This window comes from Diadema antillarum, unplaced genomic scaffold (genome assembly GCF_040938485.1).
Source record: "Diadema antillarum isolate AM-2024a unplaced genomic scaffold, OU_Dant_1.0 seq00000675_RagTag, whole genome shotgun sequence".
NCBI lineage: Eukaryota > Metazoa > Echinodermata > Echinoidea > Diadematoida > Diadematidae > Diadema > Diadema antillarum.
In genome coordinates, this window is record NW_027271581.1 from 495,712 (window position 1) to 523,093 (window position 27,382).

The 27,382-nt window shown below is 39.0% G+C and overlaps 1 protein-coding gene across 2 annotated transcripts; it reads left to right on the plus strand.

Moving 5' to 3' along the window:
- The first annotated feature begins 2,067 nt into the window (after positions 1-2,067).
- LOC139737012 (translocating chain-associated membrane protein 1-like) lies at positions 2,068-23,459 on the plus strand. 2 transcript variants are annotated; one of them, XM_071647687.1, is made up of 11 exons: positions 2,068-2,258; positions 8,985-9,066; positions 11,078-11,193; positions 14,456-14,572; positions 16,255-16,344; positions 17,803-17,856; positions 18,811-18,881; positions 19,440-19,550; positions 21,594-21,737; positions 22,271-22,431; positions 23,293-23,459. In XM_071647687.1, the coding sequence occupies exons 1-11, from the start codon at positions 2,130-2,132 to the stop codon at positions 23,409-23,411; spliced, it is 1,194 nt and encodes a 397-aa protein (XP_071503788.1). In that variant the 5' UTR covers positions 2,068-2,129; the 3' UTR covers positions 23,412-23,459. The 2 variants fall into 2 exon arrangements, with proteins under 2 accessions (XP_071503788.1, XP_071503789.1); XM_071647688.1 differs by having other exon boundaries at positions 8,985-9,051.
- Positions 23,460-27,382: the final 3,923 nt, after the last annotated feature.

Consider the following 27,382-nt stretch of genomic DNA (forward strand, 5'->3'; position numbering starts at 1 on the left):
AAGTTTCATGTTTGACGACTTATATAGGGTGCTTAATTATTCCACTTTTTTCTGCAGTTCTGCCAAATTTAAGGTACATTCAGTTGCCTTATATGCGATGATCACAAAAAGGGTCTATATAAGGGCGCAGTTTTAGCAGTGGCGCATCTAGGAAAAACGTGATTCACAACCAAATTTATGTACTGAAAAAAAAAAACTCCAGCGTTTCCTTTGCAATAATACACGAATTTGACTCTCTACAACTTATAATATATATGCCTCTCTCCAACTTATTATGCCTTTTATCAATAAGCCACCATATTATCATTATTGAGAATTATACGATATAACTATTTGCCAACCTAATAAGTGAAAAATAAAAGGAGCTCACTCTCTGCGCTCGCTTGCACTACATAACTCTTATGCTTTGTGATTTTTTTTTTTCAGTTTGTCAGTATATCTATAACATTCATAAATCCATCCGGACCAGCCATCATAATGTTAATAATTACTTGAATTATCGACCATATTGAACAAAATGCTCACACTGATCTAAGTTTTAGCAAGCTTTCGGATTCAATGATTGTGGCATGATCTATATATACAGGGCAAGCCACCGTACTATAACAGTGTGCCAGTATTGTATGATTTACAAGTAAAACGAACTACATGTATGAGATAAGTGCAATGTGTCCTATGATACACAGAAATATGCAAATTTCGGCTCACTCGCTCGTACTAATTTAGACTATTTTTTCAAGTCCTCAGTTTGTTGGTATAAATCGTTATCTATAAAGCCGTCACTATATCTTGATTAGAATTTTAAGATTTGATAACCAAAAAATGACAAGAATTCCATGTTTTGTAAGCTGAATTACAAAAAATGTATTACATTTGAATCACCCTCCAAAGACCCCTTTTAAGTGCTTGAAAAAGCATATCCTGTGGACTTTTTTTTTTGTCCCTATATACCGGGATGGGGTTGGAGTTGAACACTTTTTCAGAAATTTTAGGGGAGCAATTTTCGCGCTTGCCCCAGGCGCCGTTTTCCCTATACGCCACTTTTATTATGTCTCCTGCGAGCCCTGTTGCCTGAAAGTTAAAGGGGTGGTACAGTTTCGGTTGATGGGGCTTCATGTTTCCAACGCTTTTTGATGATGACTTTTTTTTTCAGTTAATAAGATAATACCTCTTATGGAATATGAAAGAGCATTTTTAAGAGGAATTTAAGTTTATTTGATGAAAATTGGTTTTGCGAAATGGCTGAGATATCCAAAACAAAGTGATCCTAATAACAGGTGGAACCCACCTTTTATAGGATCGCTTTGTTTTACTTTGTTTTTTGGATACCACAGCCATATCAAAACGGATTTTCATCGAATGAACTGTTCCTCTATTCTTCTATTGTAAGCTCCAACATTTCATATTCAAGTGGTTTCTACTTATCTTGCAAAAAGTTAAAGGCAGAATCCTCACCTCATCCAATACTATATATCATCCTATTTTTAGTATCAAACATAAGTCAGAAAATCAAACATAAGTCTTCGTATACTCCATTCTGATTGGCTGATAATACAGGACTTATCCAATTTTATTTTCTGAGTTATGTTTGATAGCATCCTTTTATGTAACGGGGCCCAGCCACAGAGTTCTGTGGGCCCAGCCAGGATGACTGAAGACGGAAATTTAGATAACGTGCTTGCCAATGGGGAATCGGGAGCGCGCGGAGCTAAAGCTGTGTGGGATTAGACAGAGGTGTGTGTCACAGTTCAGCCGTGCGTGCGTACATAGGATAACTAGTACGGGTACGTACATGTACATAGAGAAGAGCCGCGCTAGTTATCATCAGTGGAAAAAGTCGACGTGTGATAACGAACTGCCCATGCACGCACTGTACTGCCTCCCGTGCTACTGCGCTCGCTGCATGCATGCACTGCTGATCGAGAAAAGTCCCCGATCGTCTAGCGTACCTGACTCAACAAGCAGCAGGTCCACGTTGAAAACCCAATTCTCAGCGTGCACAGCAAGTGTGTTGTGTGTATTGTGTGTAAACGTACGGAGTATCACCACTGCATGCGCTCACACGTCTGTGATAATCTGCAACTGGGTTACGTGGCTGCTTTTACTGAGCTCATACCGTCAGGAAAATCATGGCAATTCGTCGACGACCAGGCAGCACCAAGAATCCTCCTATCTTCAGCCATGAATTCATCATCCAAAACCATGCCGACATCGTTTCGTGTGTCGCAATGGTCATTCTCGTTGGCCTTATGTTTCAGGTAAAGTCTGTGATGTGTGGCGAGGTGGCTACACCATACCACCACAGTTTATACTGCACTACAACACCAGCAACAGGCATGCTACACATTGCACATTGTGCATGTTTGCTTGTACTGAGTCCTGTGTCTGTAACTGTGCGTTTTTTGCAGCAGCTGTCTCATGACAACTTTCAGGTGCTGGTTATAAAGATACATTTAATTCCCTGTTCTTCTGACTTAATCTATCTCGTAGCATGAATCAGTTCTAGAATATTGTCAGGACACAGATGTAAGGACAGAGGTAAAATTAGACTCTCCACTAACGTTAGATTTTAAAATTTAACGGTTAATTTTACTTGTCCTGGCTGGCCTGAGTGTAACTGTAACGTTAAGTGGTGGTGAACCAGAGTGGTGTGTGTCTATTGTAGCTACAACTACCCTGTTCCAGTTGTAGGGAATTTTTATAGTTCCTCTGCTCTGCCTCTGGTTGTTTATGCAGCAATAAATGTTAATATGATAATATGTTCGACAGTGCAGTGCCAGAGTGGACTAGGGAAATCCAGGGGTTTAGCAGGGACCACAAACAGTTTTGACCTCAAAATGAACAGTTTTGACCTCAAAATGAAACTGATATTTTGGGTTAGTTAATGAGGGAACTGGATGCCCAGGACTGGGATGGGGGGAGGGGGTCTTGTCTCAGCATTTGCTCAAATGTAGGGTCTACATTAATTACCAGCAGCCCCATACGCATAGCGTAATGGGGCTGCGCACTGTAGCATTCAGGATCATGACAGATGAGTGTAGCGGACAAATATCAACTTAAAATCTAAAAATTTCTTCAATTTGAAGACTTACCAGTGAAGTTGAAGTATTGACAACAGGGTTCGTGCAACGTTTAGTTCTGCCAATACAATAGTCCCTTTCTGTTCAAATTGATGACTTAATGTGACTCGATCCAGAGGAACCTGGGAGAGCTACACTGAATTGACTGCCAGCGCATGCGCACACATCACATGCGCACAAACCCAAATCCATTGACTGGATAAGATGTCTGTGTGAGCATGCGCTGGCCGTCAATTCAGTGTAGTTCTCCCAGGTTCCTCTGGATCAAGTCACATTAAGTCATCAATTTGAACAGAAAGGGACTATTGGCAGAACTAAACGTTGCACGAACCCTGTTGTCAATACTTCAACTTCACTGGTAATGCACTTGTCAATGTAATGACTCACCCCACTACCCCCGGACATGGGTGCGTCATTTCCTCGTTTGGTCCGTCAAATTTGTGACCCAGGTGTTCGTCATTTTACCAGCTTTGTCCGTCAAATTTTTGACCGAGGGGTGCGTCAAAATCCCATCATTGTCGGTCAAAATTTTGACCGAGGGGTGCGTCATGGTACGTCACTTGGCTATGGAAAATAACACGCATTATTTTGAACCGAGGGGTGCGTCCACAGAACTCTTACACAGAGTTCTGTGGGTGCGTCATGGTACGTTACTTGGCTATGGAAAACTGCACGCATTTTTGCACGCTACCGGTCCCGCCGGATACACGTACGTACCGCGAGTGAAATTACAGTGAGCGCTTTCCCGCGGCAAGTGAAAATCAAAGTCGGGAAGCGTTTTGGAATAAGAGGAAAAAATGCTTGCCAGAATCTGGCAAGCAAAGAATTTAAAAGCCACCCTTTCTCCTTACATTTTCCCTCCAACAAACCCATGAAATCATGCATACTCAATCTCAAACCAGGGACTGTTCAGCGATGTAACAACTTAGTTCAATCTTTCCTGTCGAAACGGCAGTAGAAGAACTGCCTGCCGCATGCTACAAATGTATTTTCTGCTCGCGGGATAGCCCGACCAGCTGGCCAGACGCGCGCGCGACGCTGTTAGCTGTGCGAATCTCTACGTACCGCGACTAGGCTGTAGTTACGCAGTACTCGAGCGGGAATATGAATGCCGTGGCGTGGTGTACCTACCTGCGCTGCAGCAGTATGCATCCACCGCACTAGCAATGGCCGCGCACACACAGCGCATTCTGCACATACTACATTGTAGTACAAATTGTATGTGATTGTCATAATATGGATTGCATGCACAGAATACATACTACTGTTCGGAATATCGTAGCAGCAGCGTGATGTACGGTGAATGACAATACGGTGCTTACATGGTAAGGGAAACTTGCCGAAACTTTTACAAATTATGTGTACGAACCAAAAGAAAATGAAATTGCTTGAATAAAACGGATGCAAAAATCGTTTCGGTATTTACGGGGGTGCGTCAAATGTACCGAGGATGTCCGTCACAAAAGTGACCGAGGTGTGCGTCACTTTCAACGAGTTGTCCGTCAAAAAAGTGACTGTGGTGTTCGTCACTTGCAGCGTTATGTCCGTCAAAAAAGTGACTGTGGTGTCCGTCAAAAACCCCGTGTGGTCAGTCAAAAAATGACCATGACGCACCCATGTCCGGGGGTAGTGGGGTGCGTCATTACATTGACAAGTGCATAAGTCTTCAAATTGAAGAAATTTTTAGATTTTAAGTTGAAATTTGTCCGCTACACTCATCTGTCATGATCCTGAATGCTACAGTGCGCAGCCCCATTACGCTATGCGTATGGGGCTGCTGGTCGCAGTTAGGTCTACATTGCACATTGTTCAATAATTGTGCTGTACATGTATTCCATACATGTATCCAATTGAATATCCTGTACTAGTCTGTACACAGAGCTACACTGTACCAAGTCTCACGCATGCTGCGTGAGAGTATGAGACTCACACATTTAGGGTCCGTCTCACGATCTCACTCATGGCACCCATTTTTCTCTCGCATCGGGACCATAGCTCAGAGGATTAAAGTGGTGGTTGCAATTGAAGGTATATTTCCCTTTTGTCTTTCAAAATAAGTTAAGAATAGTCACTTAAGTATGCACCAGATGCAGATCGCACCATTGTGAGAGCTAAAAATTGAAAAAGCTCCCTACCGTGGGAGGGGGAACAACCCCCTCCCACACCCTTCCCCTGCTTGGTCGCCTCGCTTCCGCGCATGTGCGTGCGTCAAGACGCCGAGTCGTGAAAATCTCACTCATAAAAATGTTTTGAACTTGGCATCTCTGTGTACATTCTACAAACTAGACATGCAGTACTACCAGGTTATGGCGTAAGCCATACCCATCAGCCATGTACCAGACAGTACTGATGGTGTGTAAATTGCTCAGTCCTTTGTGTTATTGCAATATTAAATGAGGGGTACACAATCTGTATGATGAGAAACAGGTCAGGATACAGCTGTACAGGTAGGCCAACAGTTTGTATGTCGAAAACAATTTACAAAACATCTCTACAATGTAGGTTCTATACTGTCTGGATCAGAGTTTTGTGTTCATGATTATACACACACATTTTGTGTATTGACCTTGAAAACAATTCCTTTTTTCTATTCTACAGAAGCAGTAAGAATAATTGAAAATCAGATGAGTGAGAAATAGAAATCCAAGTAGGAAGTAATATGTTCGATTTCCTTCATGTTTTTTTTTTCCACACATACAATGTGCAAGTTGTCCAGCACTGACGGCACATGGATTTCACAAAAACTTTGAAAATGTACAACTTTTGAATGAATTGTCAGGTTTTTCTCAAACTTCACTTAATACATTGATGTACAGTACGTACCACTGACATTTTTTGTCCCCGCCGAACGAGTTCGAGCAGGGGACTATGAAACGGGCTCCGTATGTGTGTGTGTCCGTCCGTGTGTCCGTCCGTGTGTGATCAAAATGTTCAAAATGCTACTCCTTCGCCATTTCTAACCCGATTTTGATTCTGTTTGCTTTATATGATAGCACTACATGGGAGCTTTGAAATTTCTATACAGAATTTCAATTGTGACCTTTGACCTTGACCTTTGACCTATATTGTACATTTTGCTTCAAAATGCTACTCCTTCGCCATTTCTAACCCGATTTTGATTCCGTTTGTAATTTCTACTTTTCCTTGTTTTTTCTGTTATCGAATCCACATGTACAAGTGTAATTGGGGGTAAATTCCCCTTTAAAACCCCAGCAAATTTGATACTTCCTTTTGTTTTTAGAAAGTGTACATAAGATCCATTTCTTGCACTGAAATGAAGATTTGATATTTTATGATTATAGCTGTGTTTTTATAATGAAGTTATATATTGTTGCGTACATGCACATTTATTTACATTTGCCTTATGAATGTATTTGAGTAAATATGATTTGCTGTGTGCTGGAGGGCAATCTGAACCCATTTGCTTTCTGCAAGCTTAGTGGTAATGGGTCTTTGTGCTATAAGAAAGTCTATACACAGATTTTAGAATCTCGTAGGAAATGGGTTATCATAGGCTGAGGCTAAGTGCACTTTTGTCTCCCAAGGGGAGATCTGGTGTTACAATGTACATGTACACTGTAAATGCTTGTCGTTTGTTGTGGAATTTAGAAACTGGGAATTTCCATTTTTTAAGCAAAGTGGGTCACAAAACCATGACCAGACTAGAAAAGCACTCTGAGAGCGCAGACCTCCGCGAAGCAGCTATTTTCCACCGATGATCTTGCTCTTCCATAGAGATCAGGGATTTCCACCCACTGAAAAATCGCCTGATTTCCCAATTGTAGAAGCCTTTGTTACGTCATAAGCGCTCAGCTGCGCGGCGCGCCTCGCCCTAGAAACTAGAGCACGCACTTTAGTGCGTGCATGAAAACCTCAAATACTACAAATTGTAGTACGTGCAGCCTGAACTCCCAAGTTCATTGACCCTACCTGCCAAAATATCAAAAATCCTTCATAAATTCCCTAAAAATTCTCAGATCACTACCAAAATTTAATCATCTGTTACTTGTGTCATTTTCAACCTTTCCTGTAAAGTTTCATCCAAATCCGTTAACTACTTTTAGAGTTATTTTGCGCACAGACAAACAAACAAACGGTAATGAAAACAACCTCCCTCTGTGGAGGTACATGTAATGATATACATTGTACCATGTACATGTACTTGTAGAACATCATAGCAAGCATCTACAGCTATTGTGAGTGGGGCCAAATAACAACCTTTTGCACAACTGTGTGTGCAGTTGTATTGGTGTACTATCATGCAGAATGCTGCGTGTTGTAGGGTGGATCAATGCTCTAGACTTATTGGCGGAATTCTCAGAGTCAGTTTAAATGGTCTACAGGCTACAAGATCGATCACAAGCACACCTCTCACATGCTCATTTCTTCTTCTTCTTCTTCTGATTAAGTCTGCCTCCTTCAATAGACTGAAGATTCTTGCAGACTGGTGCTATTTACATTATAATACAATTTATTTACAGATATTTACAAGCACATAGACAATTTGACGAAAATACTAGCCACTGTGATCAACCGTTAGACGGTTTCGAAATGATCCCACAGATGGCGCTGAAACAATTTCTGACGACAGGTAATTCCAGTTCCACAGGTAATTCCAGTTCCACAGGTAATTCCAGTTCCATTTAATTATCATACATATGTATTTTATTTCAAGAGCTGTGCTTTGGGCTGGGGGTGGGGGACTGCGTAAAATTAATTCAAAAACAAACTGAAGGAAACCTCAAATTTATCATGATAAATGCTTCAGTCTCTTTGTCAATGCATTGCATTTCTGATTTTTAGCAGCATACTGTACTCTCGACACTATCAAAAGACTTGAATTGCCTTGCATGATCTGAGAGAGGTTTCAAGTTTCATTGTACTCTAGTAGTACATTGTCTACCCCGAGGTGATGGTCGCGAATGGTCATAAAGTTCTATTAATATCGTTGGGAGATCTGGCTCTATAGCACTCATTGTTGTTGTTGTTGTTGTGCTTTCTTCTGCTTTGAGTAGTCTTTGTTAAAGCCAGAGAGAAGCCACTTGAAAATGTACACCAAGTGTAGGTGTATTAATTATCATATAAAAACAAAATAAACAAGAATACATAAACACCAACACAAACAAAAGCATTATTAAATGTATCTTGAATAATTATTGCCTCATTCATGGGCCAATAAATATGCCCATCTTTTAACACATCCCAATGTTAACAAATTCGAATTTGTTAAATGCATTAATTTGATAGACTACATTCAAAAATACCACAGTATGTCATCGCCATTCATTACCATAGAAACTTGCTCTAAACAACCTCACTTGGACTGAATATTTGTGAACATTTGTGTTGCTAATCATGATTGCACCTATAGTAGTTCCAACATTAAAAGCTATAACAAAAGACTGTGATGTCATCACTGTGATACACTATACAAGTACCTAATAGAGAGCATTATGTCATCAAATATATTTTATCTGCCCACCTTCAATGTATGCAAAAGAAGATTTCCCAGCATGGTAACACCCACACAATTTCTAGCCATAATTTGATACCTTAACCGTGGCACACATGGTTGAGTTAAGTGAGTACTTTTCAAATGTCACATGCTTCTTTTTAACTACAGCATGTACGTGCGAAATCCAAATTGTTTACATTATAGCTTTCTTCTAATGTACAACTGTATGATGTTATTACCTCCAATGTGTTTCATCATAGTATCCATACATGTGCATACATGTAGTTTGGCTGAACAACAATGGAGTACTTGCACCTGTTGCCATCTCTGCAAAAAAAGTTTCGAGCTGTGTGTCAAATACAGACCTACATGTATGTAGTGCATTGTACAAGAAGAAAAGTTTGGCAAAACTGAGCATGTGCTGATTGTTTGTTTGTTTTCTCATACAGGTGACGACTCCACTGGCTTCAATGTTTGTCATGATGCAATACAACATAACAAGCAACAGTACCGAAGGTGAGGAAACCAAAGGTAGGAAAACAGAGCTGGAAGCTGGTAACCTTTGAGGGGAATTAATCTGAGAAGAAAGAGTACAATTTTACAAGCGCAATAGTGAAAAGTGTGATGTTATGAAGTTATGAAGATTTGCTTATAAAATGTTCACAAAATAGTCCTTGAACAGTTTAGTGACTATTTCATAACTCGTCTTATTTTTATTTGATTTTAATCAAATTTTTATTGTTGTGCTTATAAAATTTTACTCTTTCTTTTTCAGACTAACTTTAAACTGGACTGAAATGCAGTTTTTATGCCTCCGCCACGAAGTGGTGCCGGAGGCATTATGTTTTCGGGTTGTCCGTCCGTCTGTACGTCCGTCCGTCCGCATTCGTTTACGCGATAACTTGAGTAATATTGACTGGAATTTTACCAAAGTTGGTCCTAGTATAAAGTATGATGGGGCAATTACTTGATTAGATTTTGGGTGAAATCGGCCAAAGGCCAAAGGTCAAAGGTCAAGGTCAGATCATGAAATTGTATCCGTTTACGCGATAACTCAAGACTGGATCGAGCAAATTTCACCAAACTTTGTCTGAGGATGATGTATGATGGGACAATTACTTGATTAGTTTTTTAGTGAAATCGGACAGAGGTCAAAGGTCAAAGATCAAGGTCAAATCCTAAAATGTATTTGTTTACGTGATAACTCAAAACTGGATGAAGCAGCTTTCGCCAAACTTGGTCCAAGGATGTTGTATGATGGGGCAATTAGTTGAGTAGATTTTAGTGACATTGGAAAGAGGTCAAAGGTCAAAAGGTCAAGGTCAAATGCTAAAAATGTTGCTTTTTCCCCCATATCTATGCAATGCCTGAAGGTATTTTCTTGAAACTTAGTGTGGACATGTACTACTGCATAAATATTCTCCAGAGAGAGTTTCATGTCATAAGGCAAAAGGTCAAAAGGTCAAAGGTTAGGTGAAAATGTTGCAATATCACTTTTCTCGCAAATGGTTCAGTGTATCTTCATGGAACTTGGTACATGCGCATGTACTGACTGGCAGGGATTATCTAGGGAATTAAGGAGTCATGGGTCAATAGTCAGGGGTCAGAGGTCAAGGTCAACTCCTCAAAATTTTGCTATTTCCCTCATATACTAGTATGTGCAATGCTTGCATTATTAGTTTTAAAACTTAATATATACATGTATTACCTAATGGAGATTCTCTGGGAAATTTCCAGCCAGAAGGTCAAAGGTCAAAGGTTAAGGGTCAAAGGCCAGGTTTACATGCAAAAAAAAAAAAAATCTATTTTGTACTGTAATTACACTCTTTCTTCATACCTTCAAAATTACTCAATGCATAAACTTATAAAAGGGTCGGTCAGAAGTCACGTAAAAATTCTCAAGTCCCCAAATGTGTGTACCTGCACTCTTAGACAATTATAGCAAACCCAGTTCAAGGAAAGTGAACATTCAAGATATTTCTGACAAACCTGTCATTTCAATATTTTGCCAGTTATGTGAAACTGTCATCACACATTGTGAAGACATTGTACTATACACCTATTGGGAGAATCATGCATTATGGCGGAGGCATCAGTCGCCATAGCGACATTTCTAGTCTTTCAATATATCAAAATTTTATTTGAGCTGAACAACAATTAAAGTATTTATATGAGTATTGTAAAGATGTGTAGATCATAATTTTGTTAATTTTTATTCATATCCGAAGAAATGAAGTATATAGAAATATGAAAATGATTATCTTTTTTACCCGAATTTTTACTTTATTGTGAAATTTTGATATTCTGTCAGATAAACCAAACATTTTTGTGTGCATGAATCTTTCACAAATTTTGTGAGGAGCCAAGATATGGGAAAGTAAAATAGCACACAAAATTTCTTGTCTACACAAAGCATTAAATGCCAGTGGCAATTTGCAAAAGTTTCATGCCGCGAATGTTTCGAGCTGGTTTCACAGTGGTTGTGTGTGCCCTGATAGGTGCGCAGTGAAGAATGGGGTATTTGTCTCTCTCCCCATCACAGAGAGCGGAGAGGAGGAGACACGCTACATGTACGGAGCCAGGGACTCGTTCTGCATCATCTTCTACTTCCTCATCAGCATCGTCCTCCACGCCGTGGTTCAGGAGTACATCCTTGATGTAAGGCACTCCCGTTCAGTTCCTGTTTAACCCCTTTTGACCCGTTCCATAACTAAATTCTGAAATGCCCATAGACTTTATACACAGGCCACCAGGTTCCCGTACGAAATGGGTTAAATGTAAATACCATCAGCAAATTTTCAATGTACCGTGCCAATATCAGTGACACGACATTTGCTTCTGCGACAATTGCTCAAGTCTTGTACTCTCCAAGGACTTTGGGTTAGGGTCAGGTTTATGATAGGGTTTTAGGTTTAATTTCATGTGAGGATTAGGATTAGGGTTAGGGTTATATTTTGGGGTAGAATTTATGCTTGGCTTAGTGTGCAGATCAATTGATTTTAGCATAATTATGCTTAAAATAGGTTCTGTAATAAACTTTGTGGGGAAAAAAAAAAGAAAAACAAAAGGTCGAAAAACAATGGGAGCAATTGTCGCAGGAGCAAATGTCATGGAACCGCCAATGATATTGTAAGGTCATTGTCCCCAGAGGTTGATACAAAAACTGAGAGCTGCATGTTCATTGAAAGAATGTTCAAATCTCACCCAAATATGTACTGTGTATGTGGATTGAGTGAATGCAACAATACAGTGTATTACCTTAGCGGAGAACATGTCTGAAAAGTTTGAGGATAATCAGACTGTTTGTTCAAAAGTTAGAAATGTTTATAAGTATTGGTGCAGCTTTCACTGGATTAGAAAGCTGCAAGATTTTCTGAGGTAATTTGCGGGACAATAAAAGAAAGTGAAAATTTAATTCTCCAAGATGTTACTTAAATTTCATTTTTGCTTTCAGATTAGAATGCTGTCTATTGCATTATAATACAAAAGGGGAAAGATGTACAGTGTACATACAAAATTGTGCATGTATTGTTTATGGTGTCATCTATCAACATTCACATCGTTGTAATATTGCGTCATTCGCTATGTCTTCTGTGCAGTTTTTTGTTGCCATGACGTCTGCAGACCATTAATTTTACCTCCACCTTTGTGGTGAAGAGTACAGTTGTATAATATCTGTAAAAAATATTTGTTATCCACAAGCATCCCAGATAATAGCAATATCTATTTGAAGCATTTTATGACAGAATACCTTGTGCAACATCTCACCTCGGGTAAGCTCCCTGAAAGGCATTAGTTACAATGTAGCATTTGCGGATGAAACAAAAACCCAGCTTTGGTGCTTCAGAATTGTTCTAAATTCTCCCTATCGCATTTATAGCTCTCCAAATCTGAACACGTGTGGCGCTCTAATTTTTTTACCTTTAATTCTTGGGATATAAACTTCCGGTTTAATATGAACGCGCGATGTGTAAATGTACATGTACGCTTTTATGCACATTGAACGCCGAAGTACTAGTATTCACAGTTCGTATTAAATTCTGTCTTATAGTCTGTCGAATAATAGAGTTATTTTCTTATCTGTAACTTTACATTTGATGAATGGGATTCTTCTGCAAAGCGGCCCATGAATGCTGGGCCGATGATGCAAAACAACGAAATTATGTAAAATATCTATAGATGAAGGACGTGACGTGGGTAAACCACAAAACCAGAAGTGTACACAATTTTGTACGTCCCAAGAGCGATCGATCAGATATCGGTATCGCAAGGTGATATCGCTTGATATCGGCTATGTGCGATAGGGAGAATTGTGAATTAGGGATAGAAACAACCAATATAAAAATGTTACTCACTATAGTCAGTGTTAATTAAATATACAAAATGTGAACAGTAGTTCTAATAAAATTGTTTCTCGTCTAAATCATCTGCAGTTATGGCTTACTCAGAAAAATAGTGATATCTCCTTTTTCTAGGTTTTAATGCAAAATGTATGGTAGGATATTTTGCGATACAACTAACCTACACATACACGTATGCATCAAATGTGATAACCCGAACATTTTATAAATCACTGCTCTGACTGGTAAACAGTACCTTTTACAACAAACTCCTGAGCAATATTTTCAAACTTTTAATGTATTTTGCTCTCTCTCATTGGCTTTGATGTACCATTACAATGCTCAAGTTACATTTGTACGTGAAAAGTCATATTGTATAGTTTAATATCATGCAAACACTACAGGTACATTGTGTACAGTGTACATGTACTTCCTTGAAGAATCAGATTATTATACCATCACTGACAGAATTTTGAGAATGCCCATGGAAAGTGTAAGTGGGCGGCATGTGCTACATTAATCAGCAAAGAGTTGCTGCTATCGATAGGATGAAATTGCCTGTGCATGGTCCTCGGGAGACTTTGTGTTTACTGTATAAACTGATCCGCCCCCACTGCGTGGTATGGATATTGTTGTGTCTTCCTCCGCAGATGTCTCGATTGTTATTGGTACACTGTAATAGTTTGAGACACAAGGCTGTAGATGTTTTTATGTAGACCTGAGCCGGTGATACATTATAAACATGAATGCAGTCTGTAAACATGAATGCAGACTGCCTACCGGCTTTTGTTATTGTACAATGTAGACCAAGAAGAGGCTTTTAATTGGATAGTACTCTTTTATAGGCCTACAGCATTCTGTTGCGGCAAAAGTAGAAACCAAATAGGCCGTCCCAGTATGGGACCTCTCTCATTGTAGCATACTATGTGATATCGCTTTCCCATCAATGTAGTGCAATTATTTATGGGAAAACATTTCCTGAAACTTTCTTTTCATCGCAATATGGGGTGCAGAAATGTTTCCCAGTATGTTAGCTGTTGAACATGTATTTCAATTCTGGAAGTTTGGGCAGATGCACAGACCAAAGAATGAGTTTTTTTTATTTGCTATTGTGAGAGATGTAGAATAAATCAGGGGAAATGTCGCATTTTGGAATTGCCATGCAATGATATTACATCATAGGAAGTGTGATCTGTAATATCAGACTGCTTATTTCATCACATCAGTATTTTTTTTTTCAACACAGCATTCCCTTTGAGGTTACCATGTAATTTTGATGTTGTGAAAAGAATGACTGATTTTCTCTGCAGTAAAGACACCATATATCGATGACCAAAGACTTGATAGGAATTTAGCGAGACCTGTCTGTGTTCAATTTCCAATTAAACAATATTCTGTAGGATGTTTATAGTTGGAGCTCACATCAGATTTTTGTCTTCTACAGCTTTAAAAAGTACAGAAAACAGCATTTTCTCTTTCAAAATATTAGCATAGCGTGTAGCCTGGTTGTGTGAGAGTACAAATTGAATCAATGTTTTATCCCCCTCCTTTTCATACTGTGCTTGCTCCTGACTCTGCAGAAACTGAATCGCAAGCTGCACCTCTCCAAGGTCAAGCACTCAAAGTTCAACGAGTCGGGTCAGCTGGTGACCTTTTACCTCTTCTCCATCCTGTGGGGCAGTGACATCATGATGAAGGTCAGTGAGGTGTGTGTGTGTGTGTGTGTGTGTGTGTGTGTGTGTGTGCATGTTTACATTGTATGTTGTCATAATGAAATTTGTATTGTTTTGTAATTAACTAATTTGTATATTATTGTTTATATGAAAACGAAAGAAAAATAAAAGATTGACAAAAAAGTGTGAGTGTTTGTGTGTGTGTGTGTGTGTGTGTGTGTTTGTGTGTATGATGAAGTCCCACATGTGATTACGTGTACATGGATAAGAATTTGTAAGGTGGGTGGGGCAGTGGGAGGGAAGATGTGAAGGGGGAGGGGGAGGTTTTCACTTTTGCAGTATGTTTCATTCAGTGTTTTGTCTTGATGTGTTGGATATTCATCAATTCCTCTGAATTACTCAGTTGATTTCTGTGTAACAATGGACATGAAATGTCTGATTTATTTTCTGTTGTGAACATTGAAAAAAAACAACAAATGTTTATAAATATTAATGTAAAGTTGCTTTAAAGGAATGGTACAGTTTCGGTGGAGGTGGGGCTTCAGGTTTTTAACGTTTTTTTGATGATAATTTTTTGAAATAATTAGAAACCTCCTATGAAATATGAAAGAGCATATAATTCGAAGAGGAATTCATAGTTTCTTTGATGAAAATTGGTTTTGAAATGGCTGAGATGTCAAAAAAAAAGAGATCCTATGTCCCACCTTTTATTAGGGTCGCTTTGGTTTACTTTGTTTTTGGATATCTCTGCCATTTCAAAACCGATTTTCATCAGATAAACTTTGAATTCCTCTTAGAATTGCATGTTCTTTAACATTTTATGGAGTGGTTTGTCAGTGTCTCGAAAAAAGTTAAAAGCTGAATCCTCAGCTCAACCAATACGATATCATCCCTTTAAGTCACTTGGATGAAGTAAAAGAGAAATTTATTAGGAAAAGAGATTTTGCATAGCAGCGCTGAAGGGTTCGTAGTGTTTTATTCTGCCAATGTGAGTCGTCTTGTTCCTAAGCTGATTCTGTGATAGCCTCTGGCATGATATGGGAAACAAAGATATACAATTGTAGCAATGGATGACATATCAATTCTTCATTGTTCACTTAGCTTGTGTATGAACATAATGTGACTACCCATGTGAAATAATCTCCTGTGAGTTCAAGTCTTTTTCATTTGGTACATTGTAGATGTTTTGTATATTTCATTGGCTGTATTTTGAAAATGTTTATTAATGGTTTAATAACCCACTCATGTGCCTGCCCTGGACAAAGAAAACTCACTTCTGGCAAGTGGGCTAAACGGGCGCTTGGCCCTACAAAGGATAGGGCCCAAGATAATAAGAAAACTTTTGAAAGGATCAGGCACTCTCAATTGTCAAGTCTAAAGACTTTGGGCAGATGTGTGCTGTGTTCACTCGTCAACCACTGCACATCTCACATATATTGCAAAGAAACCTATCTAAATTTATGAGACATGGCTGCAGTAATTGCAAGCTCACACCCCAACCGTGAAGGCGAGACGATAGCGATAATAGCGTAATAGCCAGGGACAAATCTGGTATCAATCTGTGCGCGAGACCCTTTGGGAATAGAGCTGTGAGTGAGTCCTGCTAGAGGAAACCTTTGCATTAGGGGTCAGAGGTCACACACACACACACACACACACACACACACACACTCTCTCCAAGTCTGTCTTGCTGTTATTCTTTGCAGGAGGGTTTCACACAGAACCTGTCTCATCTGTGGGAAGGCTACCCTCACACGCTTCTCTCCTTCCGATCAAAATTCTACTTCATAATTCAGGTAAGCGACAAAAACAAGAAAAACCAACCACCTTCTTTATGCCATTTTAAGGTTGTTGATTTACTGTCTCGGCACTCTCTCTCTCTCTCTCTCTCTCTCTCTCTCTCTCTCTTCTTTTACTTCAGCTTTAATAGACATGTACAGTCTGTAGATGGCAGCATAAAGTTGTTTTATTTTATAGTTGTTGTTTTTTTTTGTATGCTGATGATTTAATGACCACTATTTATAGCGGCATGAGCAATTTATCAAAGTTGTAAAGAGTTGTAAATTTCCCTGGGGATCTCTATCATGTACAGTAGTTGCGTTTCGCTATTAAGTTTTTATATAATTTCAGTTTTTTTACACTTGTTTTTCCAATGATTCATTACTGCTCCTCTCAAAAGACACATCATCTCGAGGAGAGAATATTGCAACGACAGTTTGTGATAAGATTACCCATTGTTTTTCTCCTTTCTTCTGGACCAAGGGGAGGTTTACTTGAGGATGCTCTTCTGGGGGTGAATGTTCTCTAGTTGTATCATTCTTTAAAGTTTGTTTGTCTCTTTTACAGCCCCATAAAAAAAAAAATGCCTTTAATTATTAACTTGTTTATTGTAGAGGTAGGTTATTCACACCTTTCCGCAAAATAATAGAAATGGGAAACTTCTTGATGATGATGGGGAAATAAATGCATGTGCTACATATTTCAAGTGAATTTATTCAGACCCCGAAAACAATAGTGTTCCAAATGCTATTGTGGGTACAAAAAGGAGGCATATTCTCAAATGACGTGGGGCTAGTTTTCTAGTATTGCATGAAATTTCATTTACGATGTTGGGAGACATTATTCTTCCACTATGCAAAATTATGTGATGTTCGCAAAAGCGCTGTACAACCTTTAGCGCAACAAAGAGAGAGAGAGAGAGAGAGAGAGAGAGAGAGAGATGTGCTTGAAAGGATGTACATTTATGAGTGTGTTAAAACTGCCCCATGGACAACCAGCATTGCAAGATTTTCTTTTATTGGATTTTCCTGCTTTCTTCATTTATCCTCTTTGCTGAGCTGCAAGCTTATGTGTGCTTGCAGACCATTTTTTCCTTTTTTTTTTTTGAAGGTACACATGAAGTTGTAGAAACAGGAAGCATTAAGATACAGAAATCAAACAGCATTTTTTAGAGTCATTTCTTTTTCTTTTTGTTTCTGTGACGAGGGCAAGATGCAGACATTTCTCAGATTCTTCAGTTTCATTCAAAAGTTAAAGAACAATATGTTGATACAATGTAGATGGACATATGGCCAAAAAAAAAAATGGATGTAATGTTTTGAACACTGCCCTTTTGACAGTGTACTGCTTTCGTTATTCATATATTTTTTTTTTCAAATGATAAAATGATGAATTTGTGGACAGGAGAGGATCTGCTGTGATGTTTGATAAAATTTATTATCATGAATCCCAATGTGTCATTCATTCCCCCTTAGATTGCCTACTGGATCCACGCTTTTCCCGAATTATATTTTCAGAAAGTTAAAAAGGTGAGTGCTTTCATGATTGTGTAAGAATATTATATCCTTTGATTGGGCTCACTGACTGCAATGATCACCTATTGTTTTAACAGTCAACAGCAAAATGAGAGCCACAAATCCATCATTTTTTTATTGCAGATGTTGGTCAATCATTTTATGTGTGATTTGATATGTGAAGTTAAGGAAATCACTCAGTTTGCTGTTCAAAATGCACATACGGTGGACAGAGTCCCTCAAGTACATGTATTGTATGCATCCGTACTTCTCAACCTTTGTCAACCCAAGGCCAGCTTTGGCTCCCACTAAATTTCTTTGAGGCCCAGGTAGATCAGATGTCAATCTCTTTTCATTTTGTATTTGGCGGACATCGCATCCCACCTGTTCGAGCTTTGCAGCCCATCGGTTGAAAAGCGCTGGTATATGCCATATATTTAGCGAGTATTATTAGTCTTTGTGAGTCGGGACTTGCTGACAATTTTCCAACTGGTTAAATTCATGTTCATGGAGTACACAGTGTTATCACTTGACTTGTGGTAAATGTACTGCATACCAGTACACGTTTGGGCGCATATATCACTTTCATGTCAAGATCAGAGTAGATACATGTTTGTTTGTTGTCTTTCTTTGCGATTAGCACTCGACTTGTCAAAATTCAAAAAAAAAAAAGAGGAGAATATTGTTAAAATAGTAATGTTTGATCTGCTTTTGTAAAGGCGTCAAAAGAATACTGTTCGCAGAAATTTTTCTTTGTTTTTGGTTTTGTTTTTTCTCTCTCTTTACTGTTGAGCCCATGTTTGTCATTCATAATACTCTTGTGATGATCTCTATGATGTGAGCATTAGAGGGCTTTTAATAACATTTGATGTGTTTTTGCAGCACTCCTGTAACAAGATCGATTTCTAAAGCTAAGTCTGATCTTAGTTGTTTTTATTAAATAATATGTTTGTTTTTTCTCACTTTCAGGATGAAATGGGTGCAAGGATTCAATATTCTGCTTTCTACTTGTTCTTTGTGGTTGCGGCTTACCTTCTAAAGTGAGTTCTGTACTTCACCATCTTCTTCCTGTATATGTATTCACAAGTTTGCTGTCATTTGCCAGTTTGAACAAGAAAACAGAGGCTCTGCTTAACAGTGTATCTTATCTTAATCTACGTTTTGATTATGTTCACAGTGGCTTTGACAGCCCTGTTTGCCCAAAACGTAGTGTGTTGTGGGTAGGCGAGATAATCTCACTTTTTTCCCGCTGTATTCTGTTAAATCTTATTCATTTCAAATTAGCTCCAGTGAACATGTAGCGATCAGAAGCTGTTCACACAGCATCAGGTCAGGCTAGATTTACTCTCGTTGTGCCGTGACATTTTGGTAGATACAGCCTACTAGGTTTCTCACCGGCACTCTGACTGCTGTGGCAAATTTAGGAGAGTGTATACAATGCTATGAGGCTCTCTGTGCCAATCAGCACTTAGAAGCGGACAAAGGGTTTAAAACTATTTTGAGAAGTGTCTGCATAAATTACTGCTGTGGAGAGTGTTTGGGAGAAATGCTCATCAACTATTAATGAAGCTTTCCATCTCTCTCGTATTCTCATTCAGTTTGACTCGTCTAGGTCTAATGTGCATTGTGCTGCACTATATTGCTGAACTCACCTTCCACGTGGCACGACTTTTGTACTTCAGCGAAAAAACAGAATTGTCAGCACCATGGTGAGTATATTCCATGTGTTGTTTGTTTATTTGTTTTTTTTTCATTTCCCTTCAACTAGCACATTTATTTCACTTTGATGCAAAGCTACCGCTTCGGGCACAGCCTTCGATGTGTTAAGAATGCAGTGCTACATCCATTTCAAATTGACCGAAAAGAATAGAGTAACGTCAAAGGAGTGAATCAATAAATGTTTCATAGAAAATTGCATTAAAGGGATCGTATAGTTTTGGGTGAGACCTAATTGCAGGTTTCTAACATTTTTTTTTTTGGTGAGATAATGAGAAACCTCTTATGAAATATGAAAGAGCATGAAATTCCATGAGGAATTCAACGATTATTTGATGAAAATTGGTTTTGAAACGGCTGCGATATCCAAAACAGAGCGATTCTAATAAAGTGTGGGACCCACCTTTTATTACGATCGCTTTGTTTTACTTTGCTTTTGGATGTTTCAGTAATTCCAAACCCGATTTTCATCAAAGAAACTTTGAATTCCTCTTAATAGAATGGTATGCTCTGTGCTATTTCATAAGTGTTTTCTTGGTATCTCGCAAAAAGTTAAAAGTCCAATTCTCATCTCCACCAATACTGTACCATCCCTTTAAATACCAATGAGAAAGATTATATGGAAATGTTGACCGAGTTTCACATGTTTTCTTGAAGCAGTAAGATTATTTTCATCCACATGCAATACAATGCAGACGAGGTAAATGTTGCCACCTAGCAGTGCTCTCATGGTTTGAAAGTAAATATCACGACATTTAATTCATGTTTACAGTCCCGCATTTTACCTGAGTCGACTGACCTTTATAGCATAAAGGTGATGAGAAAATGCCCTGAGCAGTGAGGACTCTGAGAGTGAGAAGGAAAATCGGGCAATTATTCAAATTCATGAAAATCTTCCGTCGAGATGTTTTCATTGCAACTGATTGGGCAATACTCAACTTTTTCATGTGAGAACTTCTTTTCTACATGGAGTTGACGTGTGACATTTGGTGTGAATGATGGCTGAATGTCATCTTCAGAAACTAATTGTGGAAGACGGGATAATAGAGAGATCCGGATAGGAGAGGTCGGACTGTAATGTCAGGCCAAATTTTGTCATGTAAAGGCTTGTGTCCTGGTAGGATTGCTATAAATGTCACAAAAACCTCAACACTGATCTTGAATTTCTGCTCCAACCAAGAAACAGTTTATGACAAGACAAAGAATAAAGATAACAATGAAATTAAAACTTTTATTTCCCTCCTAACTAGGTGGGGACCACTCCTCTGACTGTTTATTATGAGACAAGGAATAAAAACTGTTCCAATAGTAAAATTAAAGCTTTCTTTTCACGCTTAGCTTGGTGGGGGCCTCACATTTGATAGTTTTCTACGAGCAAAGAATACAGATAACAATGAAATTGAAGCTTTCATTTCCCTTGTAACTTTGAAGGGACCACTCCTTTGACTGTTTATTACAAGAAAGAGAATAAAAACAAAAGTAAAATTAAAGCTTTCTTTTCACATTTATCTTGGTGGGGCCTCCCCTTTGATAGTTTATTGCAAGCAAAGAATACAGATAACAATGAAATTGAAGCTTTCATTTCCCTTGTATCTTTAGGGGGACCATTCCTTTGACAGTTTATTACAAGACAAAGAGTCAGAATAACAATAAAATTGAAGCTTTTGTTTCCCACCTAACTTTGTGGGGACCTCGTCTTTTGGTGGTTTATTGCAAGGCAGAGAATATAGACAGCAGTGAAATTGAGACTTTTGTTTCCCACCTAACTTGGTGGGAACCTTCCCTTTGATAGTTTGTTGTAAGACTAAGAATTAAAGATAACAAAGAAGATAATAAAATCATTTCTTTTCCACCTAACTTGGTGGAGACCACTCCGTCAGCAGTTTATTACAAGACAAAGAATAAAGACAGTATCGAAACTATAGCTTTCTTTTCCCACCTAACTTAGTGGGGACATCCCCCTTTTGAATTTGAATCATTCTTGCGTGACATGACACATCTCTCTGCTGCTTTCTCCTCCTCTTCTGCTGCTACAGTTTTACATTGTGGGCCATTCTCTTCCTGCTGGTTCGCCTGTCAATCATCTCACTCACAACCCTCACCGTCTGGTTCGGCCTCGGTAGGATAGAAAGCCAGGGTTTCGACTTTGCCAGTGGAAATTTTAACTCCCCGATTTCAAGGTACGCTCACGACTCGCAACCGCAGAGACCGAATATGTCCATGTGCTTGTCGACAGTCCGTTCAAGGTCTTCTTCAATATCTCATGACATTGCCTGTGAAGCAAATATGTGTACATGTATTTTACTTTTTCAGTTCTTCCAAAATTGATATTTTTTTCTGATAGCTAATATACCAGTTTTCATGTATTGATCGTGTATTCCCTCAAACTTGAAATCAAATTACAGTAAACTGCAGAAGTCACGTGAACACCTCAATTTTCAAAGACATACCTGGATATAAAGGAGAAGCACAGTTTTTGACGAGATTTCCAAACAAGCGTCTGAAAATTGGGCCATTTGATTTCGGAGAGCCATTGCTCTCTGATGTAAACCTTCTTCATAGACTGCCAGTACATGTGAGTCCTACCATGGTTATTTTTTGACTGGCACTTAAAGTGTTAGATCCAACTTTGCAGTGGGACTGGATTTGTGATTCTTTCTTTAACAGTCTGCCATTTACAGTCTCTCTCTCTCTCTTTCATCTCTTGGGGCAGACTCTCCATTCTGGCAGCAGTGTGCCTTTTCCAGGCCTGGCTCATCTTCAACTTCCTCATGTTCCAGCTGCGCCGTCGCCGCGAGTCCCAGCTGGCCTCGGCGAAGCCCCAACGCAAGGTGGTGCCCGTCAAAAGCAAGGACAAGAAGAAGAAAGAAGAGAGTAAGAACGAGAACCATATTTACATTTGTACTGAGGTACCCCTTTAAAACGAACACAGATACAAGATTTCGTTAGGACGAGAGGCTTTTACTTGTACACACTGTAATCATTTCCCATGGTTGTCAGTTTTAACTAGATTTCATGACAACAAAAAACTTCTTTTGGTTCCAGCTATCCAATTATAACCGGGTTTGCGTGTGGTTGCTGTATTTTGTTTTTCTTTTTGTTACGGGGGAGGAGCGAGGGGGAGGGTGCGATGAATATGCAGTTGCAACTAAATTTGTGTTTCCAAAAGTAGTCCTTGTTTAGAGGACATCATGATATATGTTTGGATTTGTGGAAGGAAGTGCAAAGCGTATTTTGGAGCATATCGGGTGATGCGTGGTATATATCGACAAGTAAGGTCTGGTAATAAAAAAAAATGGAACAAAGCTCTAGTATAAGTGAGCAAAGTATAAAGATTTTTATAAAGTTATGAAGATGTTTATAAAGTTTTTTGCCATGAATGAAGCAGTAAACTTGCTTTCTACATCATCAGCATGCAGATACAATTTTAGATCATTAATGAGCCGATGTTGAATGCATGGTAACCTGTATTTTGTTTTCGTTATAATCTTTGCATTTTTAAAGTCTTGACGCGCAGTCAGATTGAGAATTATTATTTCTACAAGAGTGTACATATGGAAAGATGGGCAGATGTAAATGAAAGCATAACTTTGTTTAGTACATCAGTGCTACCATTAAGATCAAGCAGTTTGGCATAGGGCTACAATTGCTCAACACTCAAACATTATCTGATGTGGGTCATCTTTCATGGAAAATGTTTCTTCCCTTTTCTCACTCTCAACCTTGCATCTGCAGCAAGAGCAATTGAGGGTGGTGACCAGGCTGATGCCGTATCCGCTTCCCAGGCGACGTCCGACTCACCGCACTCGGAGAACGGCAGCGTCCGGGCCAGGGCAAAGGCCAAGAAGAAGTGATGCGGTCCGCCGTCGTCAGCGAGTCAACGGCCCGGTTGCCAAGGAACATCAGCCTCCACCTCATTTTTTGTGCGTCTTGTTAACGGGGGCTTTCCCCCGCTGTTTCCAGTCTCTGCGTTTTTCCCCTCGGAGGCTACGTCTTTTCTTCTACCGCTAAATATCCTTCCATCACAAAACTTCAGTCTCACTTTTGTGTGCCATGTTGGCTGTTCACGTTGCATTACGTAGGAGGTTATATAAAAGTGTAGGCATTTCTTTTTTTCCTGTCATATGCTTTCCACTCACTCATGGACAACTAGTCCATGTGCTGTCATTATTGTTTTAAAGGAAGTTCTGGGGGACGGGTATGCATTTGATAAAAAGTTGTCAGATACAATCTGAATTATCAGAATTATTTTCCAACTATGGAAATTCTGCATATGGCTTGCTTCCTTTTGCCAGATTGAGGTCAACACAGACAAAGATTTGTCGTTTTTTTTTTGTACATAAAAATTTCGTAGGCATCTGAATAGGACTACAGTCCAAAATTTGTGGCGATTTGGTGGAGCTCTTCACATAACAAAAACTGTTGCCTTGGTTTATGCAATAGTAAACCCAGATAATCAATTCCTGTGCATACGTAGATGATGAGGATCTGTTTCTCTGTACAGTGAAAACAGTGGAAACCTTTTCCAAGGGTTGCAAATAAAAAAAAAATAAAATAAAGAAGATAGAGAGAGAGATAGAACACACCCATATGGCTGGCCATAATTCTTCCCTCTTCACCAATGACAAATGAATGCTATTGTAACCTTTCAGGAGCTACCTTGAATTCATCAAGGCGCTTTGTTTGCTGCCTATCTTGTTATGACCTCATAAAGGTCCGCTTCATGAGATACCACTTATACATGTTGCCAGAGCAAAACTACAATAGAAAGTAACCAGCATCAATAATTTATTTTTGTTTGTTTGTTTGTTTGGTTGTTGTTTTTTGAAGCTGATGGTAGTTAAAGGGAAATGGCACATGACAGAGTATGTTGCGTTTTATTTCTGTCTTTTTTTTTTTTTCTTAGTGTAGAAAACGAACATCTCAAACATGTTTTCCATCTTCTGTAAGAAGTAGTTCCTCGGTTGATTTCATGTTCACATCCATAACACGCATGCACATACGACGATGTATTTTTTCTCCACGCATCCAGAGCTGAATGCATATTTTATACAGCCAGTATGAAAATGATGTTATTTGTTTCCTGTGTGTTTGTCAAAGTAATTACCTCTGTATGTATTGTTAAGTTCTCTATTAAGGGAGAGCAGTTATTGTTCTTTACCTGTGCTGTTGCAAAGGTGTTTAAAACATTCAGCTGCTTTTTTTTAATTTATTTATGTATTTTTTTGGCAGCAACTTTAGGATTTGGCTTCATATTTGTAGAGTAAGATGAGCACTTTAAAGGTGGTGAAACAAGGAGCAGAAGTTTTTGAAGTTATGCCTGTTGTTTATTCTTCTTTGTAGCATTGGTAGAGTTATCCATTTTATTCAAGAAGAAATGTTGTCTGAATTTATACCCCCCCCCCTTTTCTTTTCTTTTCTTCTTTGTATTTAGAGAATAAAGACAGTTGAAAATGTGATCAGTTTGTGCAGGGAAATGGGGTAGAAGGCTCATTCACCCGCAATGAAAAAGCGGGATTCAAATCGTGATTCAAATTGCAATCTAAAGCCCAATGGTTTATTAAGAAAAATCATGCGTGATATCGCAACAGTTTGAGTGAGGCCAAACTATGCATGACCAAGTCTTGGAGTTTGACTTGACGTTGACCTGACTGTCCAAGCCATCTTACATTATGGGATATGAAAAAATAGTACGATTTCACACGGTGTTCATACACACTTTGTACCGCAAACAATCACCACTATTTTAGAAAGTTGCATGTTTTAAGTGGTGTGTAGATCGTGACTTCAATCTCACTAATAGTCTTGATTATTATGTCCAAACACATAAAAAAGCTGTTTTTGCGTCACAATTCAAATGGCGACCCAAATAATTGTGACTATTGGTGGCTGTGTGAATGAGCCTAATATGTACAAATATGTGCAGACAAGTGACCTTAGGTTTGTTCGTTTGTTGTAAGTGTTAGTAGCTGTCAGCAGCAAAATGAGAAGGGGATGGAGGTAGGGACTGGAGTGGTTGGGCTCAAGGGGGAATGGGTTAATTTTTTTTTCTTAGTGTAATGATCGTGTTTACAAAGTGGCAAATGGTGACAGGACGTTTACGAGAAATGGCACGAGGTCTGAAGTTGTAGGATGAAGAATGCAGAGATGTTGCAGATTCCATGCATGTAATTGTGGAAATGGATATCTTGATGGGTTCATTGTGGTGTCAATTACTAGCATTTTACACCGAAGTCGTGTGGCCCTTCCCTCAAGAACAGAAAAAAAGGAAATGTTTAAAGTGATGTGAATTTATGCCATGAGGTTGATATGATTGTAACAAGTTAAAAAAAAGGCAACAACAGGTGAGCAAAAGTTTAGAGTGAGGTGAGGCAAACCTGAGGAATGTAATGACTGGTTGAGTGTAGGAAAGTTACCAAAAGCTAGTGCCCTGCTGAGACTGTACATCAGTCTCTCCTGGTCAGGTGACTTTTTGACATTAACTACATAAGATCTCTGCGTTTGGTCTTGGGGTGCGTTCGAGCGCTCTGAAGCAAACTGAACCAAAGCGTACCAAACTTTACTGTGCCACATTTAGAGCGTTGGAGTGCTCTGTTGAGAAAGCGTACCTCACGAGTTATTTTTAGAAATGGTCATGCATTTTGTAGTAACAGGGTCATTCACCTGGCGTGCTTAAACTACTTACAGATGTCCCAAACAAAGAGAATGAACTCCATGCATTATGACGTATGTGCATGTTACGCGCATTCTTCACAATGTGAACCTTTGGTACCCTTTTGGAGCACATAGGGGAGTGGTCCACTTTTGGCGGAGTTCAGTTTGGTACGGTACACTTTGGGAGCATTTTCTAGTGCTGCTCTGGCACGGGTTCCGTACAGTTCGGTTTGCTTTGCTGTAGGAGAACGGGCGAACACACCTTTTTTTGTTCACAAAAATATAAAGGTATTGTATTCCTCAGGTTCTGTTTGTGGAGGAATGAATTTCTTCTGATACAAGGGGCAAATGACTGACGATGCATCTGTGACTTATCTTGAACAGAGTTGTGAATGATGTTTGTCTTCGGAAGAAAAATATGAAAAGTTCCGTTTAACAGACGATACATAATAAAATAAGGAGTGATGTATTTGGGATGTTGAAATCATGTGGTTTTGATTACTCAAACAGGCTTACCAGCAAACTAAATGCTTGTAACTATCTCAGTTTAGTCAAGTCAAGCTCGAAGTTTCACATCCATATCAATTTTGCCTTGCTACGTTTATGCAAAATATACTCTTTGTTCTTTCGAAAGAAAAAGCTGTGTCTCTTTGTACATAGTTACCTTCAACATTCAGATAAAGTATTCTGTTCATATAATTTGCAGGTGATGTGGCAGAAAGCAAAAAATAGTTATGGAGTAGTTTGTGGAATTAATCAATTAACTTTCTCGAAAAAGCGATGATTACAGAATTTCTCTCTTGGTATTAGTTTGAGATATCTTGGGGAATGCGATTAAAGACTGCAAAAAGGCTGGTCGACCCACAATGTGGAAACTTGCGAAAGATGTTTATTTTGCATGTACTGTTTCATGTAAGATGTTGCTTCCGGGGGAGAATGTTCCATGTTTTCCAGGGGGAAGGCTTTGGTGTCTAATGATACTTACGAAGAGATTTTATTATTTTTTTTTTTCTTCATGTGCATCCGTCAAGTGGTGTGAAAAAGTGATGTGAGTTGCCGATAGCATTGTGCAGTGGCATTGCATATTTTGATAAGAATGTGGGTTAAATTATTGTAATTACCTTGTCACACAAACAAGGGTTATGGCCCTAGTGTATTCTGTAGAAAGGGA

Bases quoted from the DNA above. Each gene is read 5' to 3' on its own strand.
- LOC139737012 (XM_071647687.1), top strand. From the start codon at position 2,130: ATGGCAATTCGTCGACGACCAGGCAGCACCAAGAATCCTCCTATCTTC. The intron at 2,259-8,984 runs GTAAAGTCTGTG...TTTCTCATACAG, and splicing joins TCGTTGGCCTTATGTTTCAG to GTGACGACTCCACTGGCTTC. The intron at 11,194-14,455 runs GTAAGGCACTCC...CTGACTCTGCAG, and splicing joins TTCAGGAGTACATCCTTGAT to AAACTGAATCGCAAGCTGCA.